This window comes from Jaculus jaculus, chromosome 4, assembly GCF_020740685.1.
Source record: "Jaculus jaculus isolate mJacJac1 chromosome 4, mJacJac1.mat.Y.cur, whole genome shotgun sequence".
NCBI classification, from domain to species: Eukaryota; Metazoa; Chordata; class Mammalia; order Rodentia; family Dipodidae; genus Jaculus; species Jaculus jaculus.
The window spans coordinates 121,755,964-121,776,910 of record NC_059105.1 but is presented as its reverse complement, the minus strand read 5'-3'; the positions used below and the strand labels follow the sequence as shown (position 1 = coordinate 121,776,910).

The 20,947-nt window shown below is 43.1% G+C and overlaps 1 protein-coding gene across 1 annotated transcript; it reads right to left on the bottom strand.

The window, feature by feature from the left end:
- Window positions 1–2,583: 2,583 nt before the first annotated feature.
- Slc20a1 (solute carrier family 20 member 1) lies at window positions 2,584–19,003 on the bottom strand. Its single transcript, XM_004669771.2, has 11 exons — window positions 18,788–19,003; window positions 17,762–18,348; window positions 17,457–17,597; window positions 17,197–17,282; window positions 12,400–12,496; window positions 8,920–9,039; window positions 7,100–7,369; window positions 6,438–6,996; window positions 5,763–5,948; window positions 5,315–5,399; window positions 2,584–3,528 (listed from the first exon to the last, which is right to left on the bottom strand). Exons 2-11 carry the CDS (start codon window positions 18,081–18,083, stop codon window positions 3,352–3,354), a joined length of 2,043 nt encoding a protein of 680 aa, XP_004669828.1. The 5' UTR covers window positions 18,084–18,348; window positions 18,788–19,003; the 3' UTR covers window positions 2,584–3,351.
- Between the last annotated feature and the right edge of the window lie 1,944 nt (window positions 19,004–20,947).

Here is a 20,947-nt window from a genome sequence, read left to right as displayed (position 1 = left end):
CCCCTGCCGTCGTGGAACTTCCCTTTGAGCATGTAAGCCAAAATAAACCTTTTTCCCAGAAGCTGCTCTTGGTTGGGTGATTTCTACCAGCAATGAGAACCAGACTGCAACAGTAAAGTGGTACCAGGAGTGGGGTTGCTGCTAGATACCTATGTGGCTTTGGCCTTTTGGAGATGCTTTTCAAGAGGAATGTGGAAGGATTTGAAACCTTGGCTTAAGAGATGCTTTGCAGTGCTGTTAAGTACAGCTTGATGGACTGTTCTGGACTGAGTTGCAAGACCTGAATGCAGTTAAGAACTATGGACTGTGAGGTTTGGCTTATGAGGGTGAGAAAGAGCTTTGATTGGACTGGGCTAGCAGTTTGTGTGAAAAGCTTACTGTTATGTCTGTGTCCTGAAAAGTTGTGCAGGGTTGCTTTGCATAGAAATGAACTGGTGTGTGCAGAGGGATATGGCACAGAAAAAATCTTTGGGTGAACTGTTGCCCATTCAGCTGCAACTGAGAGATTACAACCATTGAGACTGGGCTAGCTGACTGTGCTGGGGCAACAAGAATGTAGACTCTTTTGAAGGGGGCTGGGTGCTCAAGGAGAGTCATGTTCCTCAAAGTCTGCTTTATTCCCCCCTGGATTAACAAATTGGCACCCTACCTGGTATCGTGGAGTATAAGAAATGCTGGAAAGAGGGCCATTGAGTTTGCAACACGGTCTTGTTTTGGAAATGGCCATGGGCAATGTGAAGCGGGTTTGCTGGTTGCCTGCAATAGAGACCCCATGGGGCCATGAGGATGAACCGTGGCTTGCAGTGGAGACCCAGTGGAGATGCCAGGACCATGAGATGGCTGCCAAGGAGCTGCCGGCCCGATGAAGTTTCCCAGGACTGTGAGTAGCCTAGCTGGAGGGGCGGAATTGGAATGCCAGAGACTTGTTGCTGGTTAGAATTATCGGAATTGGAGATTTGTCATTACCTACAGTTGCTGGACTTGAAGCTACAGAGTTTATTTGCCCTGGTTGTTTAAATCTTGTATTGGTTGAATGTTTCTTTGCTATGCCCAATGCCATCTTTTGCAGCATGCATATTTATTCTGTGCCATCATGGATTTTTTGAGGTTATTTTTTGGTATTATGGCTCAGTAAAAGATCTTTAACTATGGGGATGTATGAACATCACTGGGATTGATAAAAACTATGGGGACTTTTAAAGTCAGACTGAATGCATTGTATTTTACATCATGTATGGATCACTTTATGGGTGCCAGGGGCGGAATGTGGTGGTTTGATTCAGGTGTCCCCCATAAACTTAGGTGTTGTGAATGCTAGATCCCCAGCTGATGGATATTTGGGAATTAATGCCTCCTGGAGGGAGTGTATTGTTGGGGGCAGGCTTATGGCTTTATAGCCAGTTTCTCATGGCAGTGCTTGGCACACCCTCCTGTTGCTGTGGTCCACCTTATGTTGGCCAGAGGGTGATGTCCACCCTCTGCTCATGCCATCATTTTCCCCTGCCATCATGGAGCTTTCCTTTGAGCGTGTAAACCAAAATAAACCTCTTTTTCCTAGAAGCTGCTCTTGGTTGGGTGATTTCTACCAGCAATGCGAACCGGACTGCAACAGCAGGCATGGTGGCACACACCTTTAATCCCAGCACTCAGGAGGTAAAGGTAGGAGGATCACTGTGAGTTTGAGGCCAGCATGAGACTATAGGGAATTCTCTGTTAGTCTAGGCAAGAGAAAGACCCTACCTCAAGATTTAAAAAAACAAAGTAATAAAGGGTAAAAAACAATGTATCAAAATTAAAGCCCAAGGCTGTGGCGATGGCTTAATAGTTAAAGGTGCTTCTTGCAAAGCCTGCTGGCCTGAGTTCAATTCCTTGGTACTAAATAATGCCAAACACACAAAGTAGCACATACATCTGGAGCTCATTTGTAGTGGCAAGAGGCCCTAGTGTACTCCTTTCTCTGCTTGCAAATAAAAATATTTTAAAAAACTGAAACCCAAATAATTTTTTAAATGAGTCTTTAAATTCATTTAAGTCAAAATGTACTACATAAAACTTCAGTTTTTGTACTATCAAGCTAGAAACAATCTACGTATTACTATGTAGTGTTATTAAATGTCTAGGCTATGCTACTGAAAAATACCAAGTTGGGATGGAGATTCAGGTTCAGCTGCTAGTTGCCTAACAAACATAAAACCCTAGATTCCACCTCCAGCATCACATGAAATCAGGTATCCTGGCATATGCCCACAACCCTAGCACTTCCCCAAAGCAAGCTCAGAAATTCAAGGTCATCATTTGGTCACATAGTAGGCCAGTCTAAACAGAGTTCCTGTGTTGACAGAGAAGGGCAAAGGGAAGAGGGAAGGAGGAAAGGAAAAGGGAAACAGGAAGGGAAGGAAGGAAGGAAGATGGGGGAAAAAAGTAAGTAATGTCTTATGTATTAGGAATCACAGTAAACATAAGAGTAGGAATTTTAAGTTGTATTACCAGCTTCCCACATTTGATTCTACCCCTAAAAATGTCATAAGGCTAATTTATTAGAAGACTTGGGATTCAATTTTGAGCAAGAACATGACACAAATATCTAAAAACTGTAGGCTTTTTATTCAGTTAAGAGGTAGACAGATGAACATGGAAGGCTGTCCCATTTAATTTACCCAAAGTTCATATTCCACTTTATTCACCCATCCCACACTGCCAGAAATCTCAAAGAAATAACCACAATTGCCAGGAAGACTTTTACTTCCTACTTCTTAGCAAAATGTCAATTGATTACTTGCAAAGAAGTTACTACTAACTTAAATTTCCAATGTGTCAAATAATTTCATCCATCTTAGAAGTTCCCACATTTGCCAATACAACCTGCCACAAGTGACAGGAAGGCATAGTGCCAATGACTATTTCTACAAGAGACTACGAGGGAAGCTTCAGTTACATTTTGTTGTTAAATTACTGTGCATGTTGGGGTGGAAGCTGGTGAAACCAACAAAGCAGAGTGGATGCCATCAAATGGCCCTACCTAGCTGTTTTAAAACAAAACCCACAGACCAAAATTTATCTTTAGAGACAATATTAAAACATAATGGAATTGAAGCCTGATACAAAACATAGAGAAATATGTACAGGAGTTCACAGCCCAGAAGAAAAGGGAATCTTAGAAGGAACCAGTGGAAACCTGGTTAATTTTACACAGCTAATTTTGAGACAAACTGGATTTAGCACAAAAGCAATTACAGCATAAGTAACACTTCCTTCCCATAGCTCCCAAATGTCAGGAATTCTCGTCCGTCTTCTGTAACACTAAATCTTCCAGGGAGCAGGAATACATACGGTGGTCCTAGACACTGATATTTATTTTAATTCTGGCTTCTCTTTCAGGATGACATATTTGAAAATTGCCATGATAGCGGCACTGATCAGACCAGAAATAGGGACTGTGACAAACCAGGCCATAAAAATGTTGCGGAAGAGTCGCCAGTCAACAGCCTTTTTGGAACGGAGCCAGCCAACAGACACGACAGAGCCCACCTAGGAGAGAAAAATATCAAACATTACTGAAGTCTTTGCAAAGCTCTTTTGGCAAAGGCACCCAAAACTGTTTTGACAAAGAACCTCAAACACCCAACAAAATAAACAAGACCTATTTCATAGAAGTACAAGGGGTTTTGTTAAGATAGGATCTAACTATATACCCCAGGCTTCAAACCTGTGATTCTCCTGTCTCAACCTCCATAGTGCTGGGATTACAGATGTGCAACACTCATACTGGGCCAAAAGCTGGTTCCTACAGGTTAACATTTCTCATAAGATAAAAACAAATTAGAACCCAATGACTAAATCTGTTTACTGCACTAAAATGAGATACAAAAACACTTCCTATTTCCCTTCTGAGATACTAGAATTTAACAAACTTGTACTGCTTTTAATAATAAATTTTTGGTCCTAAAGATCATTCTAGAGTGTTTGATATGTGACCTAATAGCTAAGGAACTGAAAACATCTTGTAGAGATGGGTGACTCAGCAGGCTCTAGGTTGGACCAGCTTCAATTCTCTTTTTTAAAGAAAGCCAGTTTCTTCCTTAGCCAATAATCATTACATGGTCAACAAGCAACTTTTAAGATTCAGTAACTTTTAGCCCAGCATGGTTGCACACACCTTTAATTCCAGCACTTGGGATGCAAAGGTAGAAGGATCGCTGAGAGACTGAGGCCAATTTGAGACTACATAGAGAATTCCAGGTCAGTATGGACTAGAGCAAGACCTCACCTCGAAAAACAAACAAACAAAAAAGACTCAGGGCTAGAGGGATGACTTAGCAGTTAAAGTGTTTGCCTGCAAAGCCAAAGGATCCAGGCTCAACTGCCCAGGACCCACATTAGCACTAGGGGGTGCAAGTGTCTGGAGTTCGTTTGCAGTGGGTGAGGCCCTGGCGCACACATTCTTTCTTTCTCTGTCAAATAAATAAATAAAAATATTTTTAAGATTCAGTAAACTTCAGAGACCCTGAATATGCTAATATGCTTTCTTAAAAAAAAAAAAAAAAACCTGCCCTTACTTAATAAACCTTAAAAAGTAGGACGTCAACCACAAGCAGTAGCAAGAGCCTACTCAGCCACAGCTAAACAGGTGGCCAAGTTTATTAGCATACACCTAAGTCACTTTGAATGGCTTCTCCATAGAAAAGAACAGAATGGTGAAAAGCAGAAAGGATTTCATCTCATGAACACAGTAAAGCCACTATAATGACAGAGGATTGGGTGGCAAAGGAAGAGTCAGCGGTCAGAAATCACAGCTAGCTCTACATGAGAACATAATAAAAAAATTTCAAATGTAAGCTTTTTTCAGTCATTGTTCTAACCTTGTGAACTCTTTAAGACTCCAACTGCACAAAACTTTCTAAATAAAAATGAAAAAAATAGCTGGGCATGGTGGCACATGCCTTTAATCCCAGCACTTGGGAGGCAGAAGTAGGATTGCCATGAGTTCAAGGTCACTCTGAGAACAGAGTGAATGCCAGGTCAGCCTGAGCTAGTAAGACCCTACCCTCCGCTTGCCTGTCAAGCCTAAGGGCCCCAGTTCGAGGCTCGGTTCCCCAGGACCCACGTTAGCCAGATGCACAAGGGGCGCATGCATCTGGAGTTCCCTTGCAGTGGCTAGAGGCCCTGGCGTGCCCGTTCTCTATATATCTACCTGCCTCTTTCTCTATCTGTCACTCTCAAATAAAGAAAGAAAGAAAAAGTTAAAAAAAAAAACCATAGGACCAGAGCCATTTGAAGAGTACATTAAATTTGCATTACGTTACGTTACACTTACTTTACAATGTGTTGTACTAATGGGAAGGCCAATGTTTGATGCGATTACTACAGTGAGGGCAGATGCCAGTTCAATACTGAAGCCACTGTAGATACAGAAAGATACTTGTCAAGAATTTAGGGTTTTTTTTGATAAGCCAACAATACCTCAAGTAAACACAATTCTCTATAAAGAAATTGTCAACATCAATCTCAACCTATCATCCCAAATTATTTATGTAACTATTCACCCTTAGTACATGTCTTTCTAAAAAAGAATAATTAAGCAACCACTAGAGCTGAGCAGATAAACATTTGAACAAAAATATTTATGGGCCAGACAGTAAGTTCCATATAAAGGTTCAGATCACCAATGAGACTAACATCAGAAACTTACACAAACCCAGTTTCATTAATATGTGGTGGTACTATTACACTAATACAGTCAGTTTCACTTGTCACCTACTCACCTAGAGGGTGTGATGGGTGTCAGGTCTTTCCCCATGGTCTGGATAACTCTCCTTCCCCAGACCCACAGCCCAATACAGATGCCAAGACCACCATAAAGAAGAAGCCATATTGGTGTTGCCATTTTTGAAGAAACATCTCCTGTTTTATAAACCAGGTACAAAGCAACCAGAGGACCAACAGCATTACTGGAAGAAAAAAAAAAATGGGGAGAAGGGGGATCAGAACTTTCTACTTAATGGCAAGACCCAATCTGCTGACTGACAAGGATGTCTAAAGCCTGGCTTTTCAGCTGTCACTACACAAGCCTACCAAACCCCACACTACAAAGAAAATGAAAGCTGCTGTGAGAAGAATGGCATACAGTTGGTCATCCCTTTTTTCCTACACACAGCAAATCCTAGATACCAAACAAGTCCATTCAGCAGTTTCAGTTTTCACCATAGTATCTCACAAATTACCAAAGACTTAGTTCCCATCTGCAGACTTCTCTGTGAAAGGCATATGTTCACATTTACCTTATATAGAAAAAGCTAAAAACAGTTTTGTAATCTAAGTAAAATTCCACTTTATTAATTCAGCAATTACTATTACCTCATTCAATCTAGATTATTCAGTGTCTTCCAGGATGGAGTACAAGCACAAAAACAGTAATACTAAGATTCAAGTGGACTAACCTGACGTCATTGCCACCATGGGCAAATGACCCAAAACAGGCTGTAAGGATCTGCAGGAACTGGAAGAGAAGAGATACTTCTGGCTTATCCTGGTCATACCACTCTTCGAGAGAGCCCCTACTTCCTTTTCTGTCGCTCAGACCCATTTCAGCCTTGATGGGCATGTCCATCTCACTTGCTGAGTGAAGGTCAGACACAGCATTGCAGTAACTAGTGTAACTGTCCATTCGAATGCGCTTCTTGGTATCTGTATTAGGCCACGTCAGCTTCTCCATCTCTTCTCCCTTCTGTTCACCTTCTTTGGCACGGAATGAATCCAGGGGCATACCACAAATTGCCATGGTGTAGGAGGTGTAGCTATTGTTGCGACGCAAAGGCTTATCCCCAGAGTCCCCCATGCAGTCCCCCACCTTGGCCAGGTGTAACTTATGGAGCAGTTCTTTGTACAAGCCTGAGTCCTTATGCACAGTGTGGTACTGGTAATGGCCACTGGAGTTTATCTGGTTGCTGACCGTCTGATTGAACTGAACAAGGCTCCCATTAGGCAACTGCACTGCACCTAGCCAGGACCAAAAAGGCAGTAATCAGCATAAAGAGCATTGAGACCCAGACAGCAGCATCACTACAGGCCTCTGGTGTAAGTCTCTGGAAGGTCCACTCACCATTGAAGGCACTGTCAATGCTGGTCTCCTCTTTCAGATCCACACTGGGAAGCCGCTCTCGCTCTGGAGCTTCCTCCAGGTCACCAAGTTTGAATGACACCATTCTCTCCTCCACCACAGCCTGGAGTGGCCCAGTAGCAGATCCTACCTCAGAAACAGGATTCCTGTTCTCACTATCACCAAGGGACAACTTAGTTTCTTCAGGGTCCTCTTTCAAGCTGTTCTTTTTTTCCATTAAGGGGCTTTCAGAAGGACTAGACTTTATTTCTCCTAGAAAACAGAGGGGATTTTTTGTTTGGTTTTAACAATATAGCCTTGTTCTCCCACCCTCCAAAAATATCCATCTCAAAATAAAAGTAAAATGTAAACTCTAGTTACTACTTTCCTGCCTGCTTTGTTACTTTCTAGGTATTCATCTTTCTCTGGGAACAAACCAACAATGCAATACACCTTGCATAAACCTGAATTTTAGGTTTTTAGACTCTGCTTCATAGTCTTGATTTTTATTGTGACAATGCATTACACGTTTGTAAAAAACCTTTCTTGGCTGTTACAGAAGGGAGCTCAGGCTTGGGAGTGATAGCTGTCTGAAGAGCTGGACTCCACTAAGGTATCTCCCATAACTCAGGACAAGTTCAAAATGTGGCACAGCCCAGAGAAGACAGCTGAGCTGAAACATTAACATCACCTGTATAAGCAGTGCTATATCCCAAAGGCAATCAGAAGTATTTTCTATCAGGACAGTGCTCAGTATGTTTACCTACAAGCTCAGGTACCTCAAACTAACATTAAAGCAAGATTTGTTTCTTCTCCCAGATGGAGGCAAAATTGAGGTCAGGGAGTCCTAAAGCCTCATTCCTACTGTGCATGCAACACTGATGACTAGCGCAGAGCTCCTCAGCTCAGATCAGTGACGCAGCATTCTTCTAAGGCCACTGCAGCCTATGCCTCCCTCCACCACTGAAGAATAAACTGTGCATTGCTGTTACCATTTGCACAGATGAAAGGGCAGAAAATGATTCTTTTAAAAGATCTTGATCAGTAAAGAAAGGAATACAAGATTTAAATAAAACCATTAACAATCAAAATTTATTCTGTACTCAGTTACACTACAATGTGTTATAGTGACCTAAAAGATTCCTTCATAACACCTGAAAATGTTTTACTTCTAGAACTTGTACTATATTCCAGCAAAAATACAATGTACATCTGCTCATGTGCCAGCACTGTGGTGCATTTGCACATGTACTGTAGCACATACAAAATGTGTACATCTAAGGTCACCAAGTAGCTAAGGTGTTTCCCCTGCAAAATATTTTGTGCCTATACTCATGTTCCTTTATGCTATCTTTATCCCTCTCAAGTGATGTAAACTACAATGTCTCTGTACTTAGCATGGCACTAACCAACCCAGGTTATGTTCCCCCCCACACACACATTTTTTTATTTTGAGGTAGTATCTCACTCTAGCCCAGGCTGACCTGGAACTCACTCTGTAGGCCCAGCCTGGTCTGGAACTCACAGTCCTTCTAACTCAGCCTCCTGGGTGCTAAGATTAAAGTCATACACCACCACGCCCAGCTCCCTGGTATCTTTTTTCAAAAGATTAAATGCCTTGCATGTCTCTACAGTATAGGTCACATATCTTAATGACTAGGTGTCAAGTCATTTTAAGTCCATCTAAAACATCATTTGGACAACATAACCATATGCTTAACTTTCCATTGAAAATTCTTTATTTTTTCTACCAACCCAAGTATTCTATTTTTATAGGTAGAACAAAGGGAAGGTGAGAAGCCTTGTTAAACGTTACTACTTACGTTCAATTTTTCTCTTCATCCTGGGACATACAAAGAACCAGACGAAAAGGGCACAGAGAGCTGCACATCCCACCGAGATGAGGATGGTACCCCACAGAGGAAGTTTGTCAAAGCCCAGCACTAGGAGATAAAATGGTGCATCTTGAAAACCCCAGGGCAACAGCCCCTGCAACAATGTGCAAACCCTCTTGTGGGGATGGAGGGCTTCCCCAAGTCAGTCTATCACTCAGCAGCTACTGGCAGCTTCTATTCTAGTTTCATTACACTGACCAGGGGGAAAGATCACTTTAAGTCCACACCAAGCATACCCAACAAAACACTCACTGGGCTCCCATGTACTGAACTTTTTCCTAGGTTCCCCCCACCACCACCCCTTCTTAGCCTTTTAAGAATCAGAGGACCTGTGACAATGAAACAAATCTGAGTATTCCTCTCCAGCTCGATTTTGCAACATATTACATTTACTCCTGCCATTTAGTTACTGTCAGGCTGAAATAATTCTCTGACAGTTATAACATTCATTGTACTAGCCTTCAGTCAACTATCCCCTCAAAACTATCATCAAACGAAGACAAAGTAAACAGCTATTAGCTATGGGGAGATCACAGTTTAAAGGATTTTTTTTTTCCCACAAGAGTTTAGTGGTTGCTCCACTTGGCTCAGTAGTCAGCCAGGAGCTGCTTGCCACTTGGCACCAATAGGCTCCCAGCTCCAAGTCTATACTGGAGACAGAAGAGCACCACAAGCTTCTCTCTATACCAAGAGATTAATGATCTGTAGTTTAGACAACAGTCTAGTTACTTGTGCTGCTTCTACGTGATTTTGTTCAGTATGTCCTAAATGACTTATAAAATGAACACTTCAGCCCCTTCAAAATAATCTTTAAGGGCTGTGAGGGAGCTCAGCCTAGCATGCACAAGGTGATAGGTTCAATCCCCAACAATTTAAAACAAAAACTAAGAATTAACCTTGAAAAATTAGGTTTAAGTTGAGGCCCCTTCAAAACTAAGGTTCTATGGTGACTATTAACTCTTGTGTTTCACACAAAATGTACATGAAATTTAATCACTTTCTCACAATTTAAATATGGCTACATTCCAAGGCAAAAGAGGAAAATGAAAGGAATGGTTTTTCTTTTCTTTTTTGGTTTTTCGAGGTAGGGTCTCACTCTGGTACAGGCTGACCTGGAATTAACTATGTAGTCTCAGGGTGGGCTCGAACTCTCGGCAATCCTCCTATCTCTGCCTCCCGAGTGCTGGGATTAAAGGTGTGTGCCACCACACCCAGCATGGTTTTTCTTATAAATGATCCATGAAGGACAGAACAAAAATAGCATAGCAATGTTCTTATTTTCAGAAATCACTGAAAATTTGTTTTTAAAATCTCAACTATGAGCTTTGCTGATACCACATAAACCCTAAGTGCCTCACAGGAAACTGTTTAGCCTAAGGAACTCTATGACTGAATGTTGATTCTACAAACAAGCATTTCTTACCTGCACCAAGACTAACACTCTCATAATATTGTCTACTTCTTTATTGATAGTCCAAGAAAAAAAAGGTAAAAATATTTTGCTGGCTCAAGTTAGTGGCATACCACATTCCAATGAGACTTAAGGCAGTTACAATCAATTAGAAATGAAATTAACTAAAAAAAAATAAAGAGAAAAAAATGGAATCAACTTAATGTGACACAATGAGCATTAAAACATCTTTAAAAACTGAAGATCTGGAGCCAGGTGTGGTAGCGCACACCTTTAATCCCAGCACTAGGAAGGCAGAGGTAGGAGGATTGTCATGAGTTCAAGGCCACCCAGAGACTACATAGTGAATTCCAGGTCAGCCTGAGCTAGAGCAAGACCCTGCCTTTAAAAAAAAAAAAAAAAAAAAAAAAAAAGAATCTGGCTAAATGTATATGCTATGATCACCAAACTGCCCAGTAAGCACTTCTCTTAATGTTTATACCCATATATTAATGCTACTCTCACTTTTGGTTAGAGAAGTTTCTCTTTTCAGATGGTGGTGACCTCTGGGATAACTCAAAGGCACCATAGTGCTAAGAAGCGACAGAGGAGTGCTCAGCACTGAAATATCTCTATCACATCTTCCAAACCTGAGGGTCCATTGTGGAAAAGGTGGTGCAAAGAACATAAGAGCCACAGGAAAGGTAGGACTCCTTACAAAGCACTCCTCCAGACACAAAATGTCCAGGATATCCATGACCTCACAGTGCCTGACACTACCTACACAAGACCATCATAATAGGAGGAAAAGATCATGACATCAAAATCAGAAAGAGAGAGACTGAGGGGGAGGGGACAGGATGGAGAGTGGAAAAGTGGAAGGAAGGAGGGAATTAGCATGGTTGTTTACAATTATGGAAGTTGTCATTAAAAAAAAATTGTGGGCTAGAGGGATGGCTTAGCGATTAAGGCATTTGCCTACAAAGCCAAAGGACCCAGGTTCAATTCCCCATTAGCCAGATGCACAAGGGGGTGCATGCATCTGGCATTTATGTGCAGAGGCTGGAGGCCCTGACATGCAGTCTCTAGCTCTCTTCCTCTGTCAAATACATAAATGAATAAAAATATATTTTTAAAAAAGTCCCTAAAAGTTGGGCATGGTAGTGCTCACCTTCAATCCTAGCACTCCAGGAACCAAAGGTTCACTGTGAGTTTGAGGCCAGCCTGAGACTACATAGTGAATTCTAGGTCAGCCTGGGCTAAAGTGAGACCCTACCACCTCAAAAAAAATAAATAAATAAAATAAACAAATAAATAATAAGTAAAAAAAAAAAAAAGAAAAGAAAATGAAGCTCTGAGCATATACAATAAGGCTAAATCACATCAGTACTTATCAGAGCTGTACTGCCTTACCAAACAAGGTAGATAGCCATAACTTAACCCATGCTTTGCCTTAGTCCCGAAAGGAATATCAATATTTTAACCTTTATAGTCTCACAAATTATTTTTCCTCTTAGCTGCATAAATGCTTCCAAAGTGAAATTAGACCAGGTATTACACATCCCAAGTCTTCTCATTCAAGCAGATTCAGGAGAATAAACTTAGAAACTAAAGTAGCTCCAATTGGGAGAGAAAAATGACATTCAGCAAATCACTTTTACGTGACTGATTAATTGAAGAACAGACTTAGCTAAGGACTCTTTAGTAGTTGTGGTATCATTTCTAGCATTTTTAGCAGGACAAAGGGAGGGAGAATGACATATTATTGGTGGAGCCTGTGAAGACTAAAGAGGAAAGGTCTGTAGTGATTTAGAATCTGAGCAGGTAGATCTCTTTGGTTGAAAAACTATCTAGGTTAACTCAGCATACACTAGCCTGCAGCCTTCTGAAATGGATGCAGGCCAGCCACCTTCTAGGAGATTTCAGCCCTGTAAAGCAAAAAGGGGTAAATTGGGCATTTAATACAAGTTTTGTAAGTAACTTTAAATTCACACTTAAATATTTTAATATATACTTACACGGTGCTCCAGTATACATGATGGAAAAGAGGTTTATTCCAATTGTGCAAGCATAAAAAACTGGCAAAGCACGCAAACCATTAGGAACTGGATCTGCCTGTAAGACAGTAAGATCAGTATCTTAAAAGTTGTAAATATTAACCCACTTCCATGGCATCTTGTGACACGGCAGGCTGGGGAACTCTCCTCATAGGCCAGCTGGGTTTTTCCTACATTTGCTTTTGGAAGTCTCCCTAACAAAGCTAATTTCCCTTCTGACCAAAAGTGGGTTTGTTTTCCCTCCATCTTGAATAACATAGATATGAATGTTAACATTCGAAACAATCAGTTCCAATATCTATGCTCTAAGGTACCCAAAATACATACCTGATTCTGTCCTGAAGAAATAAACAGCCAAAAATGTTAATTAAAATACAGCTTTCCTAGTGCTCTACCTTCAAAGACTAAAAATGAATATGCAGGATATATCTATTTATTTATTTATTTATTTGAGAGTGACAGACACAGAGAGAAAGACAGATAGAGGGGGAGAGAGAGAATGGGCGCGCCAGGGCTTCCAGCCTCTGCAAACGAACTCCAGACGCATGCGCCCCCTTGTGCATCTGGCTACTGTGGGACCTGGGGAACCGAGCCTTGAACCACGGTCCTTAGGCTTCACAGGCAAGTGCTTAACCGCTAAGCCATCTCTCCAGCCCCAGAATATATCTATACAACCATATCTAAAGTATCTGACATATCATCATTAATGCTTTGATAAGTCAATTGTAGCTGGGCATGGTGGCACACACCTTTAATCCCAGCACTCAGAAAGCAGAGGTAGGAGGGTCACTGTGAGCTCAAAGCTAGCCTGGGGCTACAAAGCGAGTTTTCTTACATGGTTACTGGGGAATTGAACCTGGGCCCTTAAGCTTTAAAGGCAAATGCCTTAACTGCTAAGCCAGCTCTCCAGCCCAAGAATTTTTTAAAAATATTTTTATTGGTGCTGGGGAGATGGCCATTAGTTAAAGGCACTTGTTTGCAAAGCCTGCTGGCCCAGCTTCAATTTCCTCACCATCCACATAAAACCCAACACCAAAAAGTGGTGCATGTCTCTGGTATTTGTTTGCAAATAACTAAATAATAGGAAGGAAGGAAGATTAGTTGGTTATCTAGGAGTGTGAATCAGTTCAGCAAACATGGGCTCAGGGTATTGAAGGTCATTGAGGGGCCAGACAGAGGCATTAACTAATCCAAAAGCTTCAAGGCAAAAAATAAGATTGTATTTGTGTGCTCCTGTGTTCAGGTGCACATACAGGCCAGAGGTTGATGGCTGATGTCTTCCTCAATCATTCTTTTTATTCCTTGAGACAGGGTCTCTTGCTGAAACTAGAACTCCCCAATCCAGCTAGAGATTATGTAGCCCATGAGCCCCAGGGATTCTCTGTCTCCACCTTCTCAGCACTAGAATTAGAGAAGTACGTATCAAGTCAGCATTTTACACAACTGCTGGGGATCTGAACTCAGGTCCTCATGCTTGTGTGGCAAGCAATTTGCTCACTGAATCTTTCCAGCACCATGAGATGTTTAAGACAGCACAGGCCAGTGACTGAAAATTACAACAGTTCCCTTACCACTAATATGCATTAATTATATGCAAAAATATCCAATTCATACACTTAAATAAAACAAGAACATATCTGACTATATGGGATGGCTAAACTTCAAAGACCTTAGCACAAAGGCTTAATGTACCTTGATCACAATTCCATTTAGACACTTTTGAGGATGTGACAGAGGGGAAGATCCAAAGGGTTTCTACAGCTTCTGACAATAACCAACACTTTGGGGAGAGGGAGGTAGTGGCTTCTCAGATCAATGAAATAGAAGAGAAAGCTCATAGATGCCTGTGCACAGTGAGGGTAGCTTTACCAAACAGAAACGAGTCCTCAATAAAAAAAAAAAACACTCTTGATTTTAACTCTTACCCATTGTATAAAAGAATGCTGACAGATTCTGAAATAAGACATAGCCTACAGAACCTAATCATCCCTAAATAAGTAGTGCCAATCACACCTAAGGCAGACATGGTTAAGACTCTGCAGTGGACATGCTAAACCAGGGTTTCAGGAAAATTCAGTTGAATTGGGTGGGAAATCTCTTAACAGATTTCCAAAGACCATTTGGTAACAGTATCCATAAGCCACACTGTAACTGACCAATCAGCTATTTTTTTCTTGGAGTAAACATAGTAATAATGTAGCTGCACAGGTAAACATTGAGGACAGAAGTATATACTTGTGATCACTTGGAGGGACTGAGGCCAATCTTGGCAACACAGAGAACCTGGGTAGGAAATGCCACTATATATATAGTGTATATATATATATATATATACACTATGAAATTAGGTTCAATAGTTTCAAATACCTACCTCATTGTTATATTAGGATAATTACTGAGAGTTAATAAGAAAGCAAGATATAAAGTGAAAGGAATATCTGCCAAGTTGGCATTGCTGGAAACACTATCAATCGTTCTTTTCTCTCTTTTTGTTTTTTTTTTTTTTTGTTTCTTTGTTTGTTTTTCGAGGTAGGGTCTCTCTCTGGTCCAGGCTGACCCAGAATTAACTATATAGTTTCAGGGTGGCCTCACACTGACAGAGATCCTCCTACCTCTGCCTCTCAAGTGCTGGGATTAAAGCACCACCATGCCTGGATTATCAATCACTCTTGATTGTGCCCATCCCCACATTTTTAAGAAATACATAGTCAAGGGGCTGGAGAGATAGATGATTTAGAAGTTAAGACACTTGCCTAAAAAGCTCAGAGACCAGAGTTCAATTGCCCAGTACCTACGTAAAGCCAGATGCACAAAGTAGCACATGCGTCTGGAGTTAGTTTGCAGTAGTTAGAGGCCATGGCACACCCTTTCTCTGTCTCTCATCTCTCTCTCTCTGCTTGCAAATGTATGCATACATACATACACACATGGTCAAGGTGAGTGTGTGACATACACCTTAATCCCAGCACTTGGGAAGTGAAGGCAGAAGGATCAAAAACTCAGGGGAACCTGGGCTACATGGGACCATCTTCACCATCTACTCACACAAAAAATAACTACATGGTTAACATATAGTTATTAAGTTCCTATCTAACTTAAGCTCTCAGTAACACAGTGGAGAGAGGGGTAAAAAATATCTCACATAGCCCTAAATGAGAGGTTCTAGACAAGGGAAAGGGTAGTGTTTACAAAACCTGGTTTGTTGAGATCAAAGGCTTTCCAGAATCACAATGATTCACTCTCAGTAATCAAAGTAAAAATACAACCAAGATCCTATTAATTCTTCTGATTCTCTGAGTGAAAACAGGAACTCTAAAATCTCTGATCTCTTAAGCAAATTACCATACCCTATAGTTATGGTAGTGGGAGCACAAATGTTAATCATACCTCTTTGCTGAATGAAGCAATATCAAGCCTAGAGGCTGGTATCAAGGACCTGTTTATTCTCAGTCACACTGTGGCAAGTTAGAAATGTTTCACATGTTCAAAGTGTATATAAACTATGTTCTGCCAGACTCAGAACAGTGATTATTTTTTAAAAATTTACTTATTATTTGACAGAAAAAGTTTGTGCGTGTGTGTGTGTGCGCGCGCACGCATGCCAGAGTGTCTTGCCACTATAAGATTCATGTACTACTTTGTGCTTACATGGGTACTGGGGAATCAAACTCAGGCCTACAAGTTTTGCAAGCAAAATGCCCTTTAACCACCAGTCCCCAGAATAGTGATTACAATGAATCACTTTAGCAGTTAAAGAATTTCAATACAGACATAAATCCCTCCCCAAAAATGCTTAGAACTAGATCACACAATTAGGAGTCTGAACACATTCCCATCCCTTGGGATAAGGTACTATCTCCCTCCACTCAGATTTCCACAGTTCAGAGCCATTCTTAAAGAACTTAACAATGGACTATTAAGCCATCCACCTTAAAAATAGGAGAACTTTGTTCTCTGAGGAAAAAATGCACTTATTCTTTCTGTAGCTTAGTCCAATGCCAACATAATCCCTTGTCTACATTTATTTTGGAGCCTGCATCGGATTCTTGTTAAAGGAAATGTTACTGGGTGTCCCAAAGGGTTTATCAAATGGGAAATTAAATGGCTGTATGATTTTTTTTTTTTTTACCTGAGAAACTGGAATCACTACATTTAGAAGCTTTTAAACTAGTTATAACCAGCAGTGTAGAAACCCATTTAAGTGGCAGCTTAGAAGAAGCCACAGGGAATAACTGTGATTTGCTGAACACCAATCACACAATTCCAAATGGCCTAAATATAAAGGTGGTTTAGATAAAAGTCATAAACAGAGCCTGGCGTGGTGGCGCACGCCTTTAATCCCAGCACTCGGGAGGCAGAGGTGGGAGGACTGCTGTGAGTTCGAGGCCACCCTGAGACTCTATAACGAATTCCAGGTCAGCCTGGGCTAGAGTGAGACCCTACCTCGAAAAACCAAAAAATAAATAAAATAAAAAGTCAGAGACAAAGTCACCAAAATACATTTCCTCATTTTTTCATTCCCAGTCACTTCTATTTCTTGGCACCCCATACTAGTGTTTTTCCTTCCTGAAAGGCCTCAGAGGTTTTAAGGCTTGCTTCTTTCACAGAACTCCTCAATATACAAAGTATGTTTGTTTTTTTTTTTAACTTTCCAAGGCCACATACCTACACACCAATCACATCTGCAAGAATGCCTCTGAGTTACAAGACTGAGTGTGACCCATGAAGGGTCATCATGATAGGGAGAAGAAAAATTACCTTACGGAGGATGAATGCACGAACAAGGAAGAATAAAATTCCAGACATAATACCAGAAAGCAGTGGAGAGACGAACCAAGACATCACTGGAATAGAACACATTAGGAAAGAGTATCAACTAATGAAACCCAAGAAGCAAATGTTCCTTAAATGTTAAATATTCCATTTTCAAAACTCTTAGCCTACCTAACATCCAGTATTCCCCATTAGCACCATGGTAATGTAAGAATAAAATCTAAGCTATTCAGAATCAAACATACCAATTCTTATCAGTTCAGACCACCTGACACCTTCTTGCCCCTCTGCCACAAGGGAAAAACCAATGGTTGCGCCGACAATACAATGGGTCCCAGAAATTGGGAGCTTCAAAAACGAAGCCACTAGTTGCCACACAGCAGAACCTGAAACAGAGTCAAATATTGTTAAGTAAGTGACAAAACTCCATCATGTAGGCTGTCCATTCTTAAGAAAAGATTATGACGGGTTCAGCTAAAACATGGAACCACCCATGATACAAATCGGTTCATGGATCACGGAAAGCATAATGCATAAAAAAGGAACTTACCAAACATAGCACTGACCGAACCAGCCATCAGCATCGTTTGGTTTGAGCGGTACATCTCCACATCAATCAAGCCCTTCCGGATGGTTTCACTCACTTTGGCCCCCAACAAAACTGAGCCCATAGTTTCAAAGATGCTGGCTAAGATGCAGGCTTGCTTCAGGGTCACTACACCTGAGCCCACGGCTGTACCGAACGAATTTGCTACATCATTGGCTCCCACGGAGAATGCCAAGACAAATGCAATGATGAAGCCCAAGATGAGCAACCATAGGTAACCCACCAAATGAGTAGTAGCTAGGGTAGGTGCTTCGGTAGATGTCATTTTCTACAGTAGTGGTTCTTTAAATAAAAGAAGTACTACGCGACTTTCAAGATGTGTAAACAGAATATGAGGTATCAAAACGCTGTAATAAATAGTATATATTACATAAAATCAAATACTGTAAACTACGGCACGGAACCGAGCTTGGGAGTTACTGCTATACTCTGGGCATGGGCGTCTGTTGTTTGGAGTTTCTTTGGTTCTGAAGGGCTAAAAGCACGGAGCAGAATTCCATGGCGAATTAGAGAAAGGACGCAAGTTCATCCTGGGGGGCAAAGGAGGAGAAAACAACAATAGCGATGCATCCCTGGCAGGGGGCAGCCGGCACCCCGCTCTCCCTCCCGCGCGGCCGGGGCTTTCGCGGTGCCCTTCACCCGCTGCCCCAGTCCCTAGAAGTACGCAGGAGGCGGAGCACGTGGCCACCAGAGTTCGCCCCCCACCCCTCCTCCAGCCCGCGAGTCCGGCTCCGACCCTGCCCGCCCTTCCGCCTGCTGGGGCGCAAACTGGAAAAGGGCCGTTCCCGCGCGCGCCTCCGAGGGACCGCCAAAAAGGCCCGCGGGCGGGTGGAACCGGTGGGGGAGGGACACCGACGGCGCGAAGCCAGGAATCCGCCGCCCACGCCTGCGCGACCGCCTCTACGCCAGGGCGTCGGCGCCAGCCCCGGGGAGAAGAAAGAACCTTTGCAAGGCGGCGCCTCCACTCACCAGAGGAAACGGGGCCGCAGAGCTGAGACAAGGAGATGCAGGCCGCAGCGGCGGGTCGGAGCCACGGACCTACGCAGTGCGGGCGGCCCGGGACAGCGGCACCGGAGACGGCTCGCCGGGGCCGAGACCCACCCAAGAAACAGCTGCGGGCGTCTCAGCAGCAGAGAAGCAGCACGCTGCGCGCACCGGCAGCCATCAGCGGCCGAGCACGCCGCCGTCCCGTATTCATAGCCGGCCTCGCGACCCGCGTGACCCACCGCTTCTCGCGCCGGCCAAGCCCCGCCCCCTGATGACGCGGCCCGGGCGTGCCTGGCCGGGTGAGCCCGACGGAGCTGCTCATTGGCCGGGCCTCGAGGGCGGCCACGCCCCCGGCGGGGAGCTCGTCCACGTGGGACGAGACAGCCTACCCTGCGGCCTCGCCCGCTTATCCCGGCAGCTTTGGCTGCGTCTGCTGGTTAACGGGGGAGGGGGGGGGGAGACTGTGAGGGAGTCTTGGCCGCCACGGGTCGTCACGCGGGGATGCAGAGGCCGCAACCAAGGTCATTCCTAATTTCTCCCACGTGGGCCCAGTTTGGCTCCGCCGGATGCGCCTCGTGCCGCACTTGGGGCACAGTAGTCGCTCCTGGGGGACGACCGCGTCCTGTCCGGCCTGGTGTACTCCTGGTCAGCTCCGTGGCGACGCGGAGGCGCTTGTGTCCTGGTGCTCCGGATCCAGTCCGTGCTCCGTGCTGCACCTAGGACTTGCCCTTGGAGGGACAGGCTCCGTCCCTCGCCTGGCGTACTATGGGGGGTGCCTCACGTGGTCGCTTTGCTTCCACAGCCGTGCATTGGCTTGAAAACTGAAGGACTTAGTCACGAGAACTAGCTTGTGTTCCCACCTAGGACACAGAGCCGCGGGTCGCTGTGGGTCATTCATTTGCCCTGACGAGGAGGGCTGTGGCGCAGCAGGGAGGATACTGAGTCAGATTCACATTCTGACTCTTCCTTGCTGCAGTATGTCTCAGACCATGTTCTAAAAAATGAAATAGCAGTGTGACAGGGTATGGGAGAACAAGTTAAGGATTCAGCTCCCGTCTCACTCAGCTCATTGAGATTCATGGAGACAGGCAGCAAGCAGTAAGCATTAACTCGGGTGTCCTACCTTCCTGTGTACAAGATACCTAACCTTGGACCCTGAATAAAGAGAACTAATAATGTGTGTGCGTGTAACTAGAACTCAGTAGGTCTTAAGGAAATGTTTGGTTCTGTGAACGTGGCTGTTTTAGCATGTAGGAAGGGGTGGAAGCAGCCTGGAAGTTTTCCTATTCTTTGGAGATGAAAGACTGCTTCCTGGTTCCCTGCAGGGTTTATGGTTTCGACATTACTAAGATTAGTTCTGCACATTTGGGGTCGTTTCATTATATTGCTTAAGCTCAACACTAACCAATGGTGCCATGGGAGATTTAGGTTGTGACGGTTATTGTGAGATTAAAAGTATACAACCCCAAATTCGTGGTTTAGAATTCTCTAGAGCACTCCCTGTGTTTTTATGTGTCCATCCAACAGTAGGACACTGAATGGCAGAAACAAAGATGTTGTCAGTTGTTGCTATGACTGAGTCATCTATAGTTTTAAACTTCATTGAATGTCCAGTTCCTAAACAGGAACTTCTGGTTATATGATTTATACAAGGCTGTATATCCCAAGGTCATGCCTAAGAAACACAGTTCGTGTATCAGAACATTGACCCTGGGGTGTAATGTTGGCATTTTCAAATGTAATACTCTCTCCACCTTTGCTTCATTTCGGGGTTATGAAAATATTGAATAAAAGGACTGATCTGTTGCCCCAATTAAGACAAATTTCTAGAGCCGGTCATGTTGGTGCACACCTTTAATCCCAGCACTCGGGAGGCAGAGGTAGGAGGATCCCCATGAGTTCAAGGCCAGCCTGAGAATACATAGTGAATTCCAGGTCAGCCTGAGTTAGATTGAAACCCTACCTTGAAAAACAAAAAAGAACTCCTAACTCCATACATATAGACAATATAATGTCATAATCCCCTCCCAAATCACCCCTCCACAGAATCCCTTCCCTCTTAGTCTCTCCTGTATTTGAATGTCATCATTTTCCCCCTCCTATTATTCAGGTCTTGTGTATGTAGTGTCAGCCACTGTGAAG